The sequence below is a fragment of the Diadema antillarum genome, unplaced genomic scaffold, assembly GCF_040938485.1.
Source record: "Diadema antillarum isolate AM-2024a unplaced genomic scaffold, OU_Dant_1.0 scf00000139, whole genome shotgun sequence".
NCBI classification, from domain to species: domain Eukaryota; kingdom Metazoa; phylum Echinodermata; class Echinoidea; order Diadematoida; family Diadematidae; genus Diadema; species Diadema antillarum.
In genome coordinates, this window is record NW_027271028.1 from 2,427,555 (window position 1) to 2,448,086 (window position 20,532).

The window sequence follows — 20,532 nt, forward strand, 5'->3', positions numbered from 1 at the left end:
AAGAGGATAAAAAACAAAAAACAACACAAAGTATCATATCATAATACTTTGTTTTTTAGTGCCTCGAATGTCAACATCCCATTAAATGATAATGCAGAAGGTCTAGAAACGGAACAGATATCATTATTTTCTTTGTATATATATGTATATATATATATATATATATATACATATATATATATATGCTGTAAAGCAGAGCATATATGTATATGTAATATGTATATATATATATACGTATATATATATTATATATATTATATATATATATATATATATATATATATATATATATACCGTTCCTTATATGAATATGTATATTTCTTTTTCCTGTATACAATTAGCGCCTGGTGAAGGTAGCTGAAACTGAAAAAGGCTTCTACAAAGAAGATACTAGCTGACTGAATTTCATCCCATGTGATCTGACTCTTGCAAGTGTTAAACCATGAAGGGACGGCACGACAAACGCAACAACTTAAATTTAATACAACTGAAATTAATAATTCAATGACTCTTGATTAAACAGTGATTGTATGAAAAAATGTCAGTTTGAGGTGGTCTGTTTCTACTCTTTATTACGATTGATGGGTGAGACCTGGCTGACCAAGTTGATAAAGAGGATATTATAACACTTTGTTTTTATAGTTGTTTTTTTCTAGTCTGGTAAAGGTGGCTGAAACTGAAAAAGGCTTCTGCATATATATATATATATATATATATATATATATATATATATATATATATTTATATATATATATACACTCAGCAAAAAAAAAGTAAGTTCCCCCCTAACATTTTTGGATGTATCTCAAAAAGTATTTTACGGATTTTCATAATTCAAACGGGAATGGATAGGGAATTTCATTACTCAAAACATGAATGGCATATTATTGCCACCAGATATTATTATTGGTATAAAAAACGCACTTTATGTCAAAAAGCATGGGGAAAAAGTTGCACTTCAGGCTATATGAAGCATATTGTATACATTTTCTATGTAAGTTAGCAAATGACCTTTTTAAATTGTGCAATTCTCAGGAATTTCTTCAGGTACAATGTGTTTCCCTATTAAACAGATGTTATGCATACTTTTTAAACAATAGCCTTTTCAATATGAAAATGTCAGTAGAAGCCATGTGATTTGTAATTCCAATCTGGGTTGATCACATTAATGTGCCTATGTCCATTTTGCATCATGCGCTCAAGTTGTAGATCAGTATGTTGAGGGAAATGGCATCGAACGTATGGAGTGGCCGTGCAAGATAGCCTGACTGTAATCCAGAAGAGAATCTTTGGGATGTCATTAAGCGGAAAGCGAGCAAGAAGGTGAAAGATGACATTTCACTGCAAGAATTTAAGCGCATCTGCAGAGAGCATGGGCCAACATTGAGCAGTGCCAAGTAAACTTTAGTTAACAGTATGAGGAAGAGATGCCGGCTGGTCATTGAAGCGGATGGTGGACATATCAATTATCAAATACTTCACTGTATGCTCATGAAAAGAAAGAGATAGAGAAATATGCAATCAACCATGCTTAAATGTTCAGAATCATGAGTGATTGTTTGATTATTTGTGTAAAAGTCATTGCAAATCACTAAAGTGCAACTTTTTTCCCATGCATTTTGACATAAAATGCATTTTTTCACACCAATAATAATATCTGGTGGCAATGATTTGCCACTCATGTTATGAGTAATAAAATTCCTTATCCATTTCCGTTTGAATTATGAAAATTGGTAAAACACTTTTTGAGATATATCCAAAAATGCTAAGGGGGAACTTACTTTTTTTGCTGAGTGTATTATACATATATATATCATATATATATATATATATATATATATATATATACATATATATATATATAAATATACATATATATATATATATACAATAAATGTATACCGTTCCTTTCGTGTGATGAAATATATATTTTCCTGTACATAACAAGCGCCTGGTGAAGGTAGCTGAAACTGAAAAAGGCTTCTACAAAGAAGATACTAGCTGACTGAATTTCATCCCATGTGATCTGACTCTTGTAAGTGTTAAACCATGCAGGGACGGCACGACAAACGCAACAACTTAAATTTGATACAACTGAAATTGATAATTCAATGACTCTTGATTAAACAGAATTGTATAAAAGAATGTCAGTTTGAGGTGGTCTGTTGCTACTCTTTACTACGATTGATGGGTGAGACCTGGCTGACCAAGTTGATAAAGAGGATATTATAATACTTTCTTTTCATAGTTGTTTTTTTTTTTTTTTTTTGGGGGGGGGGGGCCCTCGAATGTCAACATCCCATTAAGTGATCATTCAGAAGATCTTCAAACGGAACAGATATCACATTGTATATATATATATATATATATATATATATATATATATATATATATATTGTATATAAAATGTATACATACATTGTACATAATTAAAATGTATATATATAAATACAATGTATACCGTTCCTTTCGTGGGATAATAATATATATTTTCCTGTACATAACAAGCGCCTGGTCAAGGTGGCTGAAACTGAAAAAGGCTTCTACAAAGAAGATACTATAGCTGACTGAATTCATCCCATGTGATCTGACTCTCGTAAGTGTTAAACCATGCAGGGACGGCATGACAAACGCAGCAACTTAAATTTGATACAACTGAAATTAATAATTCAATGACTCTTGATTAAACAGTTTGTATGAAAGAATGTCAGTTTGAGGTGGTCTGTTGCTACTCTTTATTACTATCGATCGGTGAGACCTGGCTGACGAGGTTTCATATTTGTGACTTGATGGAGTGCAGATGTCCTTTTTGCGGCTGCAGTCTCTGCGAGGAATATGTCCTCGTGGTAATAGGTTTTGAGCAATCGAGTTCGTGTGGATTGTGCAAAATCATCAGGTGATTTCTCAGTTTGATAAAAAACAATAAATAAATTAAGTACTAAATTCCAACCAAATGAAAGTGACCGTCCACAATATATATGTGCTGGAATACATAATCTAGAGACAAATTACCCGCACACACTCCGTGTTATAGTTTCCCGACGCTAGGCTCTTCATGAAACTGCAGTTGCGCTGGAAAAGACAGAAAACCCGTGGAACAACCTGCCTTATTAAGTTTAGCTCGGTACCAACCTGCCAACTGCCATTGTGTAACCTCCAAAAATTGCACAAGTGAAATAAAAATGAACAAAAAAACAGTAACGCATCAATGCATAAAAAAAAAAAAAGGAAAAAGACGAATGAAATCTCAAGAGCCAGATTCAGGGAGAAAGAATACAAACATATCTACCGGGTCAAACATTACAACCATAATTATTCAAGAGGAACTTGAGACGTAATCATTATACTCCCTACAGTATCAGTGGCATCCAGATAGGATACAGGACAAGAACTGGGCTATAACTATAACCGGCATATAACAATGTATAACCGATGTAATACTCATCTTGTCCTCCCATGTAAATCTTAATGTCACTTGTGCTATCACCTTGCTCAATGTCATCCATTTAGATTTTTGTAGCTTCAAGCAACTGCGGTCTGCTCACCCATGTTTTTTGTTCCAAGAGCAATTTTAGCATCTTTTCAAGATCAGTCTCCGCCGCGGTAGCAAGCGCCTTGGTTTCCTCCGCCCCACCTCCTTCGATCATCGTTCTACGTGAGCAACACAAATAATCATCCGAATAACATTACTAGCTACACATTGAATAAAAATAAAAGACTGATTCACATCGCAAAGGCTGCTATTGCATTTTTTACCTCTTGAATTCGAACTTGCACCACGGCACTAAAACATTAAAGGGTAGCCCAGGTGATTTTCACAATTTCACACCATGTAGTACATAAATCAACAGCTCCATGTGTAGATTCATTTTGTGGAATTTTGTTGCAATCACAAATGCAAATTACATGAGTGACAATGTTATTGCTTCAAAGGTCTTGTTTTACCTTTAAAGGCATAGTTTACCATTTTGGAGATTAAACAAAAACACAGCTTTAGTGCTTCAAAATTTTTTAAAATGTGAATTAGGGACAGAACCAAACAATGTAAACATTTGAATCAGTATAATTAATGTTAGATATTGTCAAATACACAAAATGTCAACAGCACTTATAGTAAAAATGTCTCTAGACTAATATCTACAGTTATAGTTTGCTGAGAAAATGGCATAGTGTAGGATTCATTGCAAATTTTTGATATGGTACAGTATGATGTTTTGAGATTCAACTGACCGATACATTTATGCATCAAATATGATATCTAGAAGCTGTTTTAAATCACTGCTCTCGATGGTAAACAGTACCTTTAACACTAATGAATTATAATGACATCAATGGAAGGAATTATATTCGTCGTTTAGTAAATCAATCTTCGTTATATTGATATTCTAGGGTAACAATAATGCAGCAATGATGATGTGGATTTAGCAGGGAAGAGATCCAAGCATAGTTTAGTATATTCAAACCACTGGGAGCATTGTGGTGTAATTTGCCTCAAACAAATTGCTTCTAAATGCAAGAAACATATTATACAGAGGGTGAGGGTTCAGGTGCAAGTTTCTTTACTTTGTCTCCCTACACAAATTAAATTTGTTTAGGCTACGGTCACAACTCAGAGCGGCGACCAACCGATTTGTAGCCTGCTCGGTCGCTGCTGAAATTTTGGCACCGCTCAGCAGTTTTTGGAGATGCTGAACAGGCTGTAAAACCCTAGCGATGGCCGAGCAGTGCCCTGTCGATTTCCCGTCGGTCACCAATCGATTTTCAATAAAATTTTGGCGAAATATGGGGATCTGCAACGCGCAGAGTCCGAGCAGTCACCGAGCGATGTCCCATCGGCAACTGGACGATCTCCCACCGGCCACCGGCAGATTTTTACGAAATCGCTCAGCGACCGACGGGTGATCGACAGGTCATCTACCGGTGACCCATAAGCGCACCAACGGCCACCCGCCGGTCTCTGCTAGAAATTTCTCACGAGCTTCCTGTGTTTATTAATGTACCAATGTGATCTGTGATGTGTTAATTAATTAATTAATTAATTAGATAAAACTCGAGGCAAAAGATCTAAGAGTTGAATTATCAACTAACAAACCTCAGCTATGTGATACCACAGATAACTAGAAATTAGGAAATAAAACAAAAGGGAAGAACACCCAAGATGGAACAAAGATTAGAATAGATTAGATTTTCTAAAATATCCTGTTTACTTCTATACTTTACAGTATTTTTATATTCCTATTTAATTTCAGATTTTAATTTTCTCCATCTCTTGACATTCATTTCTTCTTCAATCAATAGGCCTTTACCATAATGAATGATAAGGTAACCAAACCATACTTTACTACGTCAACATAATATCAACACTAACTTTTAGCTTTCATTTCTTTTGCCCCAAAGTGGCTGCCTCTGACTTCCGTGTCCCTCATGTTGGTTGCCGAGATGTTGAGATGCTGAGTTGTTATGGGGTTTCCTTGCCTCTTATCCCTCCCCTGCTTCTTCCAAATTACGCTAGATTATCTTCTCCATCTAGTCCCTGGTTTCCTTCAGTGTTTCTGTCATTTTTATCTTAACATTTTTAGTCTCTAAATCGCTCGACGGCGACCGCTCGATCTATTCCCTTGGTCTTCTTCTGTGCTGTTGTCATTTTTGTCTCTATTATTTTCGTTCCTTAAATCGCTCGGCAGCGACCGCTCGATTAGGTCAGTGCCTGGCGGTTCCCTCTCGGACACCGAGCGTATTTTGGGCAGCTAATGAAAACTGGTCGGTCGCCGCTGAAATTTTAACTCCGCGTTAAAACTTCAGCGGCGACCGACCGATGCCCTGAAAGTCAGTGGCGCCTGGTCGGTCACTGGTCGGTCACCGGTCGTTGTCCGACCGGTTTTGGCAAAACACTCGCCGACCGGTCGCCGAGCAGGCTGATTTTGGGGGTTGTGACCGTAGCCTAAGATCGCAACCGCTGATCTGTAAGATATTAACAAACATGTCAAAAAGAAGGAGTCAGTGGAACTCGAACCTGCCATCTACTGCTTTCCGGGCAGCGGCACTACCACCAGGCTGTCCCTGGTTGCCGGCAGTGACACGATGAACATGAAACAAATACCCAAGCTCCTAAATCCCGACATTGTTTATTAAGTAGTCCAAGGCGGACAAGACATATTAAATGAAAGAAAGGTAGTATCCTACTTTGAATTATATTGCAACTGAATATCATTGTTTTAAAGTCATGTGAAACATCAAAATCAAACTTTTTGCATATTACTTACTGTCTCTTTACCGTTTGTTAAGGATTACTCTGCCCAATAAAAAAAAAAGTACTGAGTAGAACTTTTCCAAGGCAACGAGTAATTCCTCACTTCCAAACACCTGAATTACAAATTAAGGATGTATGGCGTTGAAGCTAATATCCACATCGTGTGATCGTAATATAATATTGCAAGTGATGTAATTATGCGGTTCCATCGGTATGAAAACCATTGGTGTCTTTTGAAGAAATAGCGTGTTTTACCCATCACATTCTTGGTGAAATCTGCTGGAAAAACTATTTTCTTGTCATGATTGAATTGGCACCAGTACATTTCACTGCTATATCATATTGGATAAAGATTACAATCAGATGATAAGCGCAAAAGCGGAAAGAAATCTAGAAAAAAAAACCAATGAAAAGAGGAATTGGAACGTTAATATCCAATGCAAATTAGACAGGTAATAATAATTCTTTTGCAGTCAGGGGATTTTGAGAACTGTCCGACCGTAGCAAACAAAAGATGGCAAATATATAGCATCAACCACAAAAAATATGATTCATTACACTTAATGGGTGACGGGCAAGATAATACATATATTTTCCACATCAATATATGTAAACCGGCACATTTATGGAACATGAAGACTTAATGGATGGGAAAGTTACAGTTACAGGAACGTCCCTCAATGTATGCTTTACTCTGGTTAATCTTCACGCACTAAAACATTCACACGCGGTATAAAGCGTAGCTGGATTGTTATAGTTTTATAATCTTATGTATAATTCAGCGCATTCAGCTGAATTATCTACTAGGGTCCTTAAATCAATTTCCTGTTGTCAAAAGCATCACAGGTATTAAGTAGGGGAATGACCAGTGAAATCGTTAGAGTTGCGAAATTCACGAATTAATCTAGATGCTATACAACTATTCTGGGTCGTACTACTTTGGAGAAGCGGGGTTAAAAATAACGGGAGACACTCACACATAGTCATAGCGAGCTTCTTCTTCGTCTGTACTGGTGTCATCCCCAACACTTCCTCGAGCCACCTTGCCAGGGCGGGTCTGCTTGGATCTCGAGGGCGGTTTTGGGGGTCCATCGTTTGTCTTTGACCGGAGCTTCTGGTTGGCTTCGTTGAGTTTTTGTCGCATGTCGGCTAGAGTGTTCTGCAGATCATTTTCAGAACTCTCGGCAACGGCTGCGATCGTTGCTTTACCTGTGATACACAAAGAAGAGGCACCCAGTGGACTAACGCGGCTATAATTGAGAGACCCTGTATAAAACCAGTCTCGCGATTCCACAACTATAGGCCTATAGGAATTTCGATATAGTAAATATAGGTGTGGGCACTCTGCTGTTTTCCTCATTATAGCCGAGAAACTTTGCTTTATATCAGTATGAACAACACCCACTGCACAAACATACAATAGTATGCCGGTGTGGACTAGCTGGTCAGAGCTGACATTGGAAAGTCTTTCCGTTTGTGATATCCTTTCAAATATTGGTTTTCATAACCAATGATTAGTTTTTCTATAGTCCATTTTGTTATTCTGAATGTAAGCCACTTTAAAAGTAAAGTAGTGCTCATGAAGACGAATTGGTTGTATCGTTTCTTATCTTATATTTTTTAAAGAAATTTGTCATTTTCAATTTTATGAAATTCTTCCGTCGAGATGTGTTCATTGAAACTGATTGATAAATTGCAATGAACAAGGATAATGACATGGCAGCCTCACCAAAGAATGCATGAGTTGGGCCTCAAGGAAGCAGAACAAAAGAAGAAGGCATGCATAGATTTTACTTAAGGGAACTTGTTAACAAGCGGTATTGTAATTGAATTGCACTGTTACATTTTTTTTTTTGCAAATATATGAGGCTCCTATGTCATCAACACTGTTCAGTGTAATTTGTTCAAGATTTTTCAGAGTATCGGTTTCTTTGCTCAAGGACAATTCCACGAATCTGCGACATAGAGCTGTCGATTTCTACACCACACGATGTAAACTTATGAAATCGTCTGGAATATCCCTTTAATCGGAGTTTATATATGAGATTCAGCAGATCTCATATACAAGAGAAACGTTTAATACGTATAGCGACCGAGTTTATTTCCTTGGTAACATTCGATATCTCGTTATATCAGGATTCTTTATTTGGAACCGCCAAGCAGAATAGATTCTGAACAAACAAAATTTCATCCATAATAAGTTCCAAGAAGATACGACATCTATGTAACGGGGGGGGGGGGGGGAAGAGTCCCAACCAACTTTCTTTATTCGAGGATAGCCAAATGCTACTACAAAGATGCTGACTGATGAAGTGCTGTGCTACCTGCAGAGCTCTCAAGCCAGCTCTCTAGCGCCGCCTTGAGAGGCAGTGGGGAGGCCTTCATATCGTCCAGCAGTAATGCTTCCGTTATGTCCTCGTCACACACAGATGTGTTTACTATTCTGTAAATCGGCCGTAACAGGTCCATGAGCTCTCCGTAAGAGGGCCTGATCTTCTCCACATGAAGGGGTGTTTCCATTGGAATAGTTATGATTCTTTCCTCCCGAGTGTCGGTGGCAACCACTCGCGTCATATCTACCACTCTATCCAGTCGTAAGTTGAGTTCGAGTTCCGGATGCTGCCTGAGGCCGTCCCTTCCTAAAGTTCGAACCCGCTTTCGCAGCACAAGAGAATTACAAAAAGTTAGAATAAAACTTTAAAGATCGTTTTGCAAGATACTTCAAACATGGAATTAAGAAGTCATGAAGATCAGCCTTCAAACACAGTCACTTGTCTATTTTAGTTTACCCACATTTGCCATAATCGAATCAAACGATATGCCATACTGATTATAATAACAAACTGACAGAAGGTAAAAGAAGAAGAAACTTAAACATTATGACAGTACCAGTAAACAAAGGTATGGAATCATAATTGGCGACAGCAAAATATGTAAAAGAGATCTACAAAACCGCAACGGCACTATAACAAAGAATTCTCCATATTATTTTATATCTTATCACCTTTTTCGAACTTTTTCTAATCATGTTCATTTAGATATACATCTTGCACTTGAACAACAAGAGGGATTACACTTTTGAACCAAACTGACTGAGGATATCGCCACCTAAGTAGACAATCGAAACGTACAAACACAAAGGAGCTATGAAGGAAGACAAAATTCTGAAACAATTCGAAACAACCTTTGCAGCGCCCACCTTTGGAAGACCAAGATCGATGATTTGAGATAACTGCATGGGTTCGGAAAACGTGTCAGTGGTATAAATGGCAGAATCTTCCATGGCCCGGTAACGAACGGGGTATCCCCGACATGCGCCATAGAGTACCTTGCGGTGAAGAGGAATAAAGTGCACATAAACAATTATTACCTATACGAGGTAGTTTTGCGAGGTAGTTGCAGTTGTTATTTTGCAGGGTCAAAGGTCAGCAGTCAATATTCGTTTCGCAACGTCGCTGCGTGTCGGTTACACACGCCGTACGTTGGTCTTTTGCCTCTTCCCATTTCGCCATTCACTTTACACAGGGAGGTGGGAAGAGAAAGAGTGGAGTCTCTCTCCCCACCTCCCTGCTTTAAATGTAAACATTCCGATCAACCACGAAGAAAACATTCCAGGACGTCAACTCATACAAGGTCGACCACTTCCAGCAGTGCTAAATAATAATAACAATAATTGCATTTATATGGCGCTTCATACTGACGTTTCTAAGCGCACTTTTGCTACCCGTAGACTAGAAAACACAATAACATTAACAAAATCAGCGTTAACAGTAACAAAAGAATAAGAAAGAAAAGAAAAGAAAAGAAAAGAAAAATACATGTGATACAATGGTAAAATGATTGATAACTGTGTGCGCCTCCAGAAAAAAAAGTGCAACTGATTAAACAGGTGAGTTTTGAGAAGAATTTTAAATGATTCGACAGATGATAGTACGGGCTACTATGTCGAAATATTGGATCCCGTGAGATTCTCGTGCCAAAATTGATTTTTTTTTAGCTAACTTGGTCAATTTGGGGGTGCTAAATCCAAAAAACTTTGGTCCCATTTTTTCCGACCACGTCTTCAGCCGCCATTTTGAATTTCAAAATGGTCGCCACAGCAAACTGTATTTTTACCCAGTTCTCATAATGTGAGCATCATAGAAGGTTCAAATTTGATGCAAAATGCATGTTTATGATGTCAGACATTCTGATACCCCATTTCCTGATATTGTAGATTGTTTTGATATAAATTGAGGGCTGCCATCTTGAAATTCAAAATGGCCGCCGTAGCTTCATGTATTTTTACCTGTATCTCAGGTTGTAAGCATGGAAAGTATGAATTTTGGGCAAAAAGCATGCTTATGATATCAGACATGCTAATATATACATTTTTGTTTTAAATGATGGATCATTTTGGTTGGCCGCCATCTTGAAATTCAAAATGGCCACCATAACAAATATAATTGGGCCTATATCTCATATCGTATGCAGTGTGTAAGGTTCTAACTTGGGGCAAAGAGCATGCGTATGCTATCAGACTTTCCGAAAAATCTTTTTCTGAAATGATGGTCAATTTTGATATTATAGGTGGCCATCTTGAAATTCAAAATGGCCACCATACCAGAATGTATATTTTGACCCATATTTCATGTTGTAAATAATACAGAAAGTTCACATTTCGGGCATAAACTTGGCTGATGATGTTGAACATTCAGATGCACTTTGATCTCCTCCCTAAAATTGCAGATCATTTTTGAGGCTGCCATTCTATCATTCAAAATGGTTGCCTTTCAGCTAATATCTGTGGTTACATGCAACATTCAGGTATATAAATGTTTATGGTGGTGTACATTGTACATTCTTTTACAAACACAGACACATACACATAATCATATACATTCTGTAATAATGGATTATTCGCATTGACTGCCACCCTTGAAATTCAAGATGGATTTCGACCCATATTTGGTGCGGTAGAATCTTTACCCTGCAAACTCGAGCATGCTGGAGAACCTTCATGTAGGACCTATATGTCAGTCAATTACTTCAATAAATAGTGTTAATATTGCATAGGCGGGACTGCTTCCTGTAGGTACACTGCCAAGTTGAAATGCAAAATGGCTGCCATGGGAAACATTCCTTTAAGAGCATTACATTTGGGCAAAACCTGTAAATGGGAAATCGTGTGATTCTGGTGTCAAAGCAAATGACTTTCAAAAGTGCCTCAATAGCTGTGTCTGAGTGAACTATAGATGCCCCTATTTAGACGACTTGGTTGTAGAGTTTAATAATATTAGCCGTGTACTAGAAAATTTAACGGAAATTTACTTAGTTAATTCTTCTAGGCTCATTCCCTGCATGTGTTTTTAAAGTCACAGCACTTGTATAGGGCTGTACACACTGGAGAATTGGTTCTAAATTCTTTAGAAACAATGACTTCTGCATTTCTTGCCATAATGAACATGATAATGAATTCTGTGACTACCGTTGGTGTAGGAAGCTCAAAGCATTTAATTGCACAGTTTATGTATATCCGCTGAAAATAACTACAATGTACCATATCCCCTGTGAGTAGAGGCACAAAATACAAAAGGTTGTGAAGGTTTACGAAGTTTGTTCTCTGGATGTGTTGTATCAAGACTCTACGAGAGCAAAGCGGGAGATTGTCCAGGTTGAAGTCATCCACGCCCAACTTCTGGAAGGCATGGACTGTGTCATTGCACATTCTGTATGATTCAAGGCTTAGATAATTCTTCATCCATCTGCTCTTTGAGACATCCTCAAATTGTCAACTTCAGCCTGCGCCATTAAACGCATGACCAAGCAGACCTTTGTCTTTTTGCAACAACTTGCAGAACTTAATCTCTCAACAATATCGATTGTACTTTATCATCTTTGTTTCCAGTGATGGAGCAGACAACATGCGATGCAGTATCAAAAGTAAAGCAAAGATCCATGAGGAGAATGAAAATGTCAGTGTCTATACGTAATAATCAACCATATCTCTGAAATTCCCTGTTGCTCTTGAAGTAACATCCAATACATGCAATGGAACAAGGATATCTGCTTCCTCGTTGTGACGGGTGACAGCTCCCATGGCATTCTTGATGAACCCTTTGTTTTGTTTTTTCTCCGTTCTGTGTCAGATGGAATTGACTTACTAGTATTTCAACTTTCAGGCTGATTATTTGGCTCAGTTTTTGGGGTTTCTAAGGCATGGGTATGAAACATGAACCTGTTTGAGAGAATGAGGAGAAGGCCATAAAAATGTCAGATGAAGAGTGATTGTGGAATTACTTAGAACAGTAGAACTTATTACTTCCTATCATTGTATCGTCCAGTAATGACTGGATAATGACAGGTCTATCAGACTGTTGTACCGGTAGAAGTGTTATAAGAACGTAGAAGTCCTCTTAAGCTTAATGACTTTTGATCCAATCTTACACGGTGTATTTCAATTGCAAGAGCTGAATGTCTGGCCTTTGTCATATTAGACAGATTTTTTTTTTGTTAATATATACTTTGAAATTCATTCTGATACAAAATCCTAGTACAGAGCATGAAACTTCCCTTTTCATCTCTTTCTAGAATATCCTCCTTGAATGTGTCCGATACCTGATTGCCAAACACCACATTCAAAAGTTTGCAGTGACAATTTTTGAGATTACCCTCGTGTGATGGTGTTCTAAATTGTTGAGGAATTCTGATGTATCCAAAGTGCCACAGAACTGAGGTATTATTGTTCCTTTGTAGTTTTAAAATGAATCATTGGCGGTACAGCAGTAAGCATCTTGGAAGTCTCGACAATTGAGGATGACCCACACAAGGGCAATCAGAAGAAAACTTACTCATTGGCATTCCTTATTAATTCTGTGTTATTCCAGAAATACGTCCAGCAATTATGAGCTACCTGATTAGTTGTTTCATTTTGTGGTCAACAAGGAAGCTTGAATGGGATGCCTGGTCGGGTGACCATGGCATTTCTTGCAATTGCGAGACTTTTCCTTGTTTGTTTTCATTCTCTTGAGGCAGCATCAAGTTTTTGAGATCACCTTTAATCGTATCAATGCTTGCTTTTGTAAATATATTCAAAAACTGCGATTAGATATATAACTATTAACGAAGTTCCATGACAGCAAATAATGTTTTGCCTGAGAGGCAAAAACAAATTACATGTACGCGAATCACATACCCACTTGGCTATTACATGATGTGGGATGTAACGCTTACACGCTTGCCCACACTTATGGGAAGTGGTATGGAACGCAGTTTTTGCCCCTCGGGATGGCTTGATGACGTCATTGGAACCTCGGCCTTACAGTCTGAATTTATGGCGGCCATTTTGAATTAAGAGATGGCTGTTCTGCATGACATGAAAATGAATTCGGTCTAACTAGGACAATTTTGGCAAATTCATCTAAGGCGATTTCTGAGAAATACCAAAGTATTATATGTTTTTCTATGTCCACCATCTTGAATTTCAAGATGGTGGCCTATCTAATGGTCCACAATAGGAAACAGCTGTACTGGAACGTTGAAAACCACAAGCATGTGCATTACTGAAAATTTGATGCTCTCACAATAATTGCAACATGAGATATGGGTAAAAACGCTTTGGCGGCCATTTTGAATTTCAAGATGGCAGCCTATAAATTGTATCAGAACAATCCACAATATAGAAAATGATATAACAGAATGTCTGACATCACAACCATGCATTCTGCACCAAATTTGAAGCTTCTACCATGCTCACTGAATGAGATATGGTTCAAAATACTGTTTGTTATGGCGGCCATTTTGAAATTCAAGATGGCAACCTACAAATTGTATCGAAACAATCCACACTATCAGAAAAAGATAAACCAGAATGTCTTACATCACAACCTCGCATTTTGCACCAAATATGAAGCTTCTACAATGCTCACTTAATGAGATATGGATAGAAAATACAGTTTGCTATGGCGGCCATTTTGAAATTCAAAATTGCGCCTGAAGACGTGGTCGGAAAAAATGGAACCAAATTTTTTTGGATTCAGCACCCCAAAATTGACAAAGTTAGCCAAAAAAATCAATTTTGGCACAAAAAACTCACGGGATTACATAGTAGCCTCTACTATGAGGCATTCTGAATATAAAGAGGGAGTTTATTCCAAAGAGTGGGAGCAATGGAAGAGAAGGCTCGGTCACCATAACGGGTTTTTGTACGTGGGCCATGAAGTAATTGGAGAGAAGAAGATGAACGGAGGGGTCTGGCAGAAGAGGAGGAGCGGAGAGAGACTAGGTTTTGAAGACATATGGGTGCAAGATTACGTGTGATTTTGTACGTCAGAAGTAGGATCTTGAAAGTAATACGGGAATGGACTGGAAGCCAATGGAGTGAGCGGAGAACAGGAGATATATGGTCATGTCTCCTACTAAGGGAGACTAATCTAGCGGCTGAATTTTAGATACGTTGGAGAGGGGATATGTGAGAATGAGGGAGGCCAGCAAGGAGGGAGTTGCAGTAGTCCAGATAGGAGGAGACGAAGGCATGGACGAGCCGCTCAGCTGATGATTGATCAAGCAGACGCCATGATCTTCCCTATTTTGAAAATACCCCATGATGCAGACTTACAAATGTTTGTGATATGGTGTTTAAGAGTTAAGTGTTTGTCCAAAGTAAAGTCAAGGTCTCTAACACAGTCAGAGACCTTAATAACCCCATCCCGAATAGTTAGATCTGGTAGAGGAACTGTGCTCCTAAACTGTGATGAGAAATGGATGAGTTCAGACTTGTTTTCGTTCAGACGGAGTCTGTTGGCAGTGGACCAGGCTTTGATGTCGTTGAGACATTCTCTCAGTGAATTAACAGCAGCAATCCTATCGCCAGGTGACATAGTTATGTAAATTTGCGTGTCGTCAGCATTTGTATAGCGTAGTTGACTCCATGATGACAATTGATGATTCTGGTGAGTGGACCTGTATAGAGGAGAAAAAGAAGGGGGCCGGCAACGGATCCTTGCGGAACTCCGCAGCTGATAGGACTAGGACGTGACCAGGTCCCATTGATTATCACCCTCTGTGTGCGATCTTGAAGATATGACTTGATCCATTGGATGGCAGTGCCTGTGATGGAATAGTCATTACTAATCGTTGTAGTAGCAACGTGTGGTCGAGCGTGTCAAACGCAGCCGAATAGTCAAGAAGAAGAAGAGCAGCCTCATTGCCCTTGTCGACAGCAAGAAGGAGATCGTTGAGCACTTTCAAGAAGGCAGTTTCTGTTGAGTGGAGGTTGCGGTATGCTGACTGGTTTGTAGGAAGCAGATTATTACTGTCAACATAAGACATCAACTGTGTAGACACAATCCTTTCAAGAAGCTTACTCACAAATGGCAAATTGGCAATTGGTCGGTAATTGCTCAGGACATCGGGATCTACGTTCGGTTTCTTCAACAGAGGGGAAACAAGAGATGTCTTGAAAGGTATTGGAACTATACCGGATGACAATGATGTGTTAATGATGTTTTTTTAGAACCGGAAGCAGCTCATCAAAGCACTCTTTGAGCAGCCAAGTTGGAAGAGGGTCCAGACTGCAAGATTTTGGTGGAGATAGCATGATGAGACGTCGAAGCTGTGTATCAGTGACCGGATTAAACTCGCTCAGGTTGCAGTTCAAAGAGTTCTCAGGAGCCTGGACGGATAACTCCAAATGGTTCACGTCAGATACAAAGGAAGACACAATATCATCGATTTTCTTCATGAAAAATATACTGAACCTGTGCGCCAGTTCTGAATCAGATGAGTGTTCAGGATAAATAGAAGAGTCAGAAGGGGTGGACAGTTTCTTCACGAAGTTGAACAGTCGTTTAGAGTCAGCTTTGGCGATCTCTTTTCTCAGGTACTGGGACTTTGCATCGGTAATCAGACTGTAGTACAGCTCACAGTCTTGACGATACAGGTCCATGTCAGTCTGCATGCCAGACTTCAACATGCGACGTTCAGCACGACGCCGACGCCTCCTGGCCTCCCTAATCTCATCAGAGAACCAAGGGGCATTGGGTCTAATTGTCACAGTCACGGTTTTAACAAGGGCATGTTTGTCCAACAGATTACTCAGCATGTCATTATACATTGAAATTGCTTCTGTAGGACAAGATGTACACTGGGAAGTCAACAAAGCCTGTTTAATATCATGGCGGAAAGAGTTGGTGTCAATATTGCGAAGCTTTCTAAAGCTAACTTTCCTTCTAGGATTTGGTGGGCTTTTAAGATTAATGGCGGAAAGAATGGCGGAGTGATCAGATGGCAAAGATGGCAATACAGTGATATGGGAAATAATATCTTCAGATTTCCTACTAAAGACGAAATCAAGTGTGTGGCCTGCTTGGTGAGTGGCACCCTTAACATGTTAATGAAACCCAAAGGCTTCAACGGCATTGAGAAAAGACTGAGCGAAACTATCAGCAGAATCGTCTACATGTATATTAAAGTCACCAAGAAGAATGGTTGGATGAGCATCAACAGCAGCACTCTCGAGGAGAGTTAAAAACTCATCAAGAAAGTCGTTGCTGGTAAAGATGTGACGAGAGGAATGGGGTGGGCGATAAATGCAATAAACCCGAACAGTAGATGAAGAAGTGAAATGAATCGTAAAATCTAGCAGTTCAAAAGACAAAAATGTGTGTGTGTCATTGACAACACAACACGCAGCAGACCTATACAGGACGCAGATACCACCTCCTCTAGATGTCTTTCTGGGATGATTGATGATATTGAAATTTGGAAGGGATAATTTCAATTCAGCAAGGGTAGGCTCATCCCTCTGGTCACCTGAAAGCCATGACTCAGTGATGACTAACACATCAATATCATTATTTATGATCAGAGTTGACACTGCATCGACTTTATTCGTCAAGGATCTTGCGTTCCATAAACCAAATTGAGACCCACTGGAAGCATCACAAAGGGACTGTGACCTTGGAATCCTCCGCCTGCGGCGTCCCCTGTGCGTACGCTGCGGCGTACGCACAGGGGACGCCGCAGGCGGAGGATTCTGCTGCGCAATCCCAAGATCACATACCCTTCTCCAAACAGTCAAAGGAGGTAGATGACTGGGCTTCCCGTTGAACTAATGGAGGGCATGTATATCATATGTAATACGATTCGGTTGAAAACTTCTGCAATACTCATTAGCATGTTGTGTTACATCGACTTCAGTACATGGACCTGGGTTTGTGTGAATGTCACCGGACAGTAGGATGGCTAACTGAAAACATGCACATGTGTTGCTATAGTATGCAACAGGTCTACCACAGTGTCTGACAAGCCTGTGAACAGGAGAATGTAGACTGTGATTACAGTTACAAGCATCAGTTGGCAGCATGAATACATGGTTCACGTTCAAGAGAGATACAATCAGAGGTATACAAAAAAAGAGATTCAAGGGACGCCAGATCTTAATCCCCTCCATTGCTGTGGAGGTGATGCTATTGACATACACATGTGAACGGTGTGACAACAAAAGGTGCTATTGAAAGTACAAAGGAAGTACACATACAAGATGCATGAAGCAAGTGCACAACACTGGACACTGAAAATGGCAACACAGAGTAGGCAACAGTATAAAGATACAAAATGCAACTGCTTAAATATACAGCTAACTTACCAACAAAACGGTCTAGCAAGATCCTTGACACAAACAGAATACAATATAAACAACCATACTGCAAAAATGCAGCAAAAACCTGGTAAAAGAAACAATGTAATCAGAGCCCTAAATGAGTGGGGCTACCTATGGAGGCGCACACACACACAACAAAAAACGCGTCAAACAATGACTAGTCCATTTGTTCTCAATAATTACACAGTGACCATCAGTTTTACAACTCTCCAAATTTAAAAAGAAGTAAAAATAAAGTGTAAAAGCGCTCAGATGTTTCGCCTGTTACAACTACATATCTTTGAAGTTGGCGTTGAATGATATACATTGATGAACAATTTTTCAATTATTCGACATGTTGATGATCTACAGGTAGTCAAATGTGGCTTGATCTATATCTTAGTGTATAGCCGTATTCACATATTTTCCTAATTTACCTAGGGGATAGGTAATAATTATGATATTGACTGGCCTTGAGGGAGAAACCAGATAGATATTGCCCGCACTGAAAGAATATTTTCTGTTATCTCCCTCGAGGCTAGTCAATATCATATAAATATTATTGTCTTCATCATCCATAGATCGAAACAGATATGATATACTGAAACGTCTAACAAAAACGTCAAACGGCTGAGGTATATTTTCCACGAAAACAGAATCAGAAACAGACACTCATGTTTGCAGTTTGACTAATTTGGCACAAGATAAATTTTGCCGGTACCCTATTGTGAAATAAGTATGCAGAAAAATTCTTAGATACCTTTTGTTGTATACATTATAAGTCAAGATATATAGAAATATGATGACCGAATTCCCATCATGCTCATATGAGGGGAAACTTCACATGCCTCACGATGAACGATCCTATGACTAGTGAATAGGCATATCTTTCGAACAGGGGGGGGGGGATTTATGAAGCACTTTGTCAGATATTTCGTCTGACAAAATGTTAAAAGCTACTGAAATCCTTGCATCTGTTTGGTTGAGAGCAAATTTGTCCGACAAGTCACGTACGTCACGTACTACAATGTAAGTACCTGCTCGCTCAATGCTAAGTTCAAATTCCGGCAAAGGGTAATCGCTGAAAATCTCTTTCCTTGTTGACTAATAACAAATTGTTATACTTGAAGACGACTAACACCTTAATACCTTATAGTCTGTTTGGCAGAAATTAATATTTTAAGGACGTGTATCTCCACATATTAGAACTATCACGCTACAAGCTCTTCAATCAGTAAGTTTAAACTTTTTGAAAGGAACAATTTCCGGCTTGTTCCCTGGCAGAATATAGAGATCCTGTGCATGAACGCTTGACAAGATATTCTATCTTTAACCTCGAGGATAACAGTAAATAACATCATGCCACTGTCAGCGATAAACTCTTTGGCTTCATTCCTCTTGATTTGCTACAACATTGTGATTCGATCTCCCTGATGATATCCTAACCTTCTGCCCACGTTCATCCTTCTCGATCCTACTAATGTAGAAGACGTCGTCGGGTTCTTTAGTATCCTCCGCTGTATTCCCTAGGTACCCTTCGAGGACTTTGACGAAAGTTGGGAGTGGATTAGCATCAATGAGAGCAGCTGTTCCTTTGTAGGTCTTCACATTGACCTCCGGATCTAGAAATACATGAAATCACAAGAGAATGAAATTCTTTCGGTGAAAATCATGGAAAGCTTGTACAGGCCTTTGTTTGGCAATTGCCAAAGAATCTTGGTGATATTTCATTAAAGAATGGTAATTGACAAAAAAAAATATTTAAAAAAAACACGAAAAAAAAAATAAATGCGCTAAATCTAACTTCTTTCCCAAGTGAGAGTAAGAATCTCCAACACTTTGTATCCTTTATTTTCTTAAGTACTGGTCACACACTAGGGAAGACCAGTCGCCAATCATCCTATACGACCTCTGAAACCACTGGTCACAGGTCTTAAAAAGCGTGAAAGTCGGCAAATGGTTGTCAATGGTCTATAACCGATTTTGGTCGGCTAGAGGTCTTTGATGTTGCATCGAGGACTTTTGCCGATCAAACTGTACGGCATTTTTTTTTTTTTTTTTGGTGGTGTCTCTAATTGGTGGGTAAATAAAGTTCAGTAACCAGCCGCCCGCTGGTTGCTGACCTCTCCAGGACTGGTCTGCAGTACTTTATACATAACCCTTAATTGGCATGAATATTTTGGTCGTCAACCACTTGCCAACCAATGGCCGACTACACAAAGACTGATCCCTAACCATTCGCCAAGTGGTTGCCGACCAGACTGCATGGTTAAAAATTATACTCCTGAATACCTTTTCTTTTTTTCAGAGTGTGCACGTTCTTAGACATTTGAAATCCTGTAGTAGCTGTTGCAGAGCCCTAAACGGAAATCATCAACCAATCGGGCAGCCAATTTCTAATGGCCTTCATTAAGTCGCCGACCATTTATCGATCATTTGCTGGCCATTTGCTAACTTTTCTACAAGCAGTCGCCCATTCATCATCATTTTTGTCATTCGCAAAACGTTCACCAAACCGATCGTCAAATGATTTGCAAATTGTCGGCAACCGGTTGGTAGACAGTCGGTAATCGTCGCCAGAGGTCGGCGACCAGTCCTGGCGTATTTTGGACTAGGCCCTATCAAAAGAAAAGAAAAGAATAATAAAAGGTAGAGACCGTTG

General features: G+C 39.1%; 1 protein-coding gene across 1 annotated transcript in view; it reads right to left on the reverse strand.

Annotated features, from left to right (window-relative positions):
* Positions 1-20,532, reverse strand: part of LOC139721173 (uncharacterized) — a 35,793-nt gene that overhangs the window by 7,272 nt on the left and 7,989 nt on the right. The window contains exons 2-6 of the mRNA XM_071632500.1: positions 19,317-19,492; positions 9,450-9,578; positions 8,575-8,905; positions 7,228-7,459; positions 3,546-3,651 (exon numbers count right to left, since the gene is read on the reverse strand). Of these exons, the coding sequence (XP_071488601.1) occupies positions 3,546-3,651; positions 7,228-7,459; positions 8,575-8,905; positions 9,450-9,578; positions 19,317-19,492 (974 nt within the window). The remainder of the gene's footprint in view (positions 1-3,545; positions 3,652-7,227; positions 7,460-8,574; positions 8,906-9,449; positions 9,579-19,316; positions 19,493-20,532) is intronic.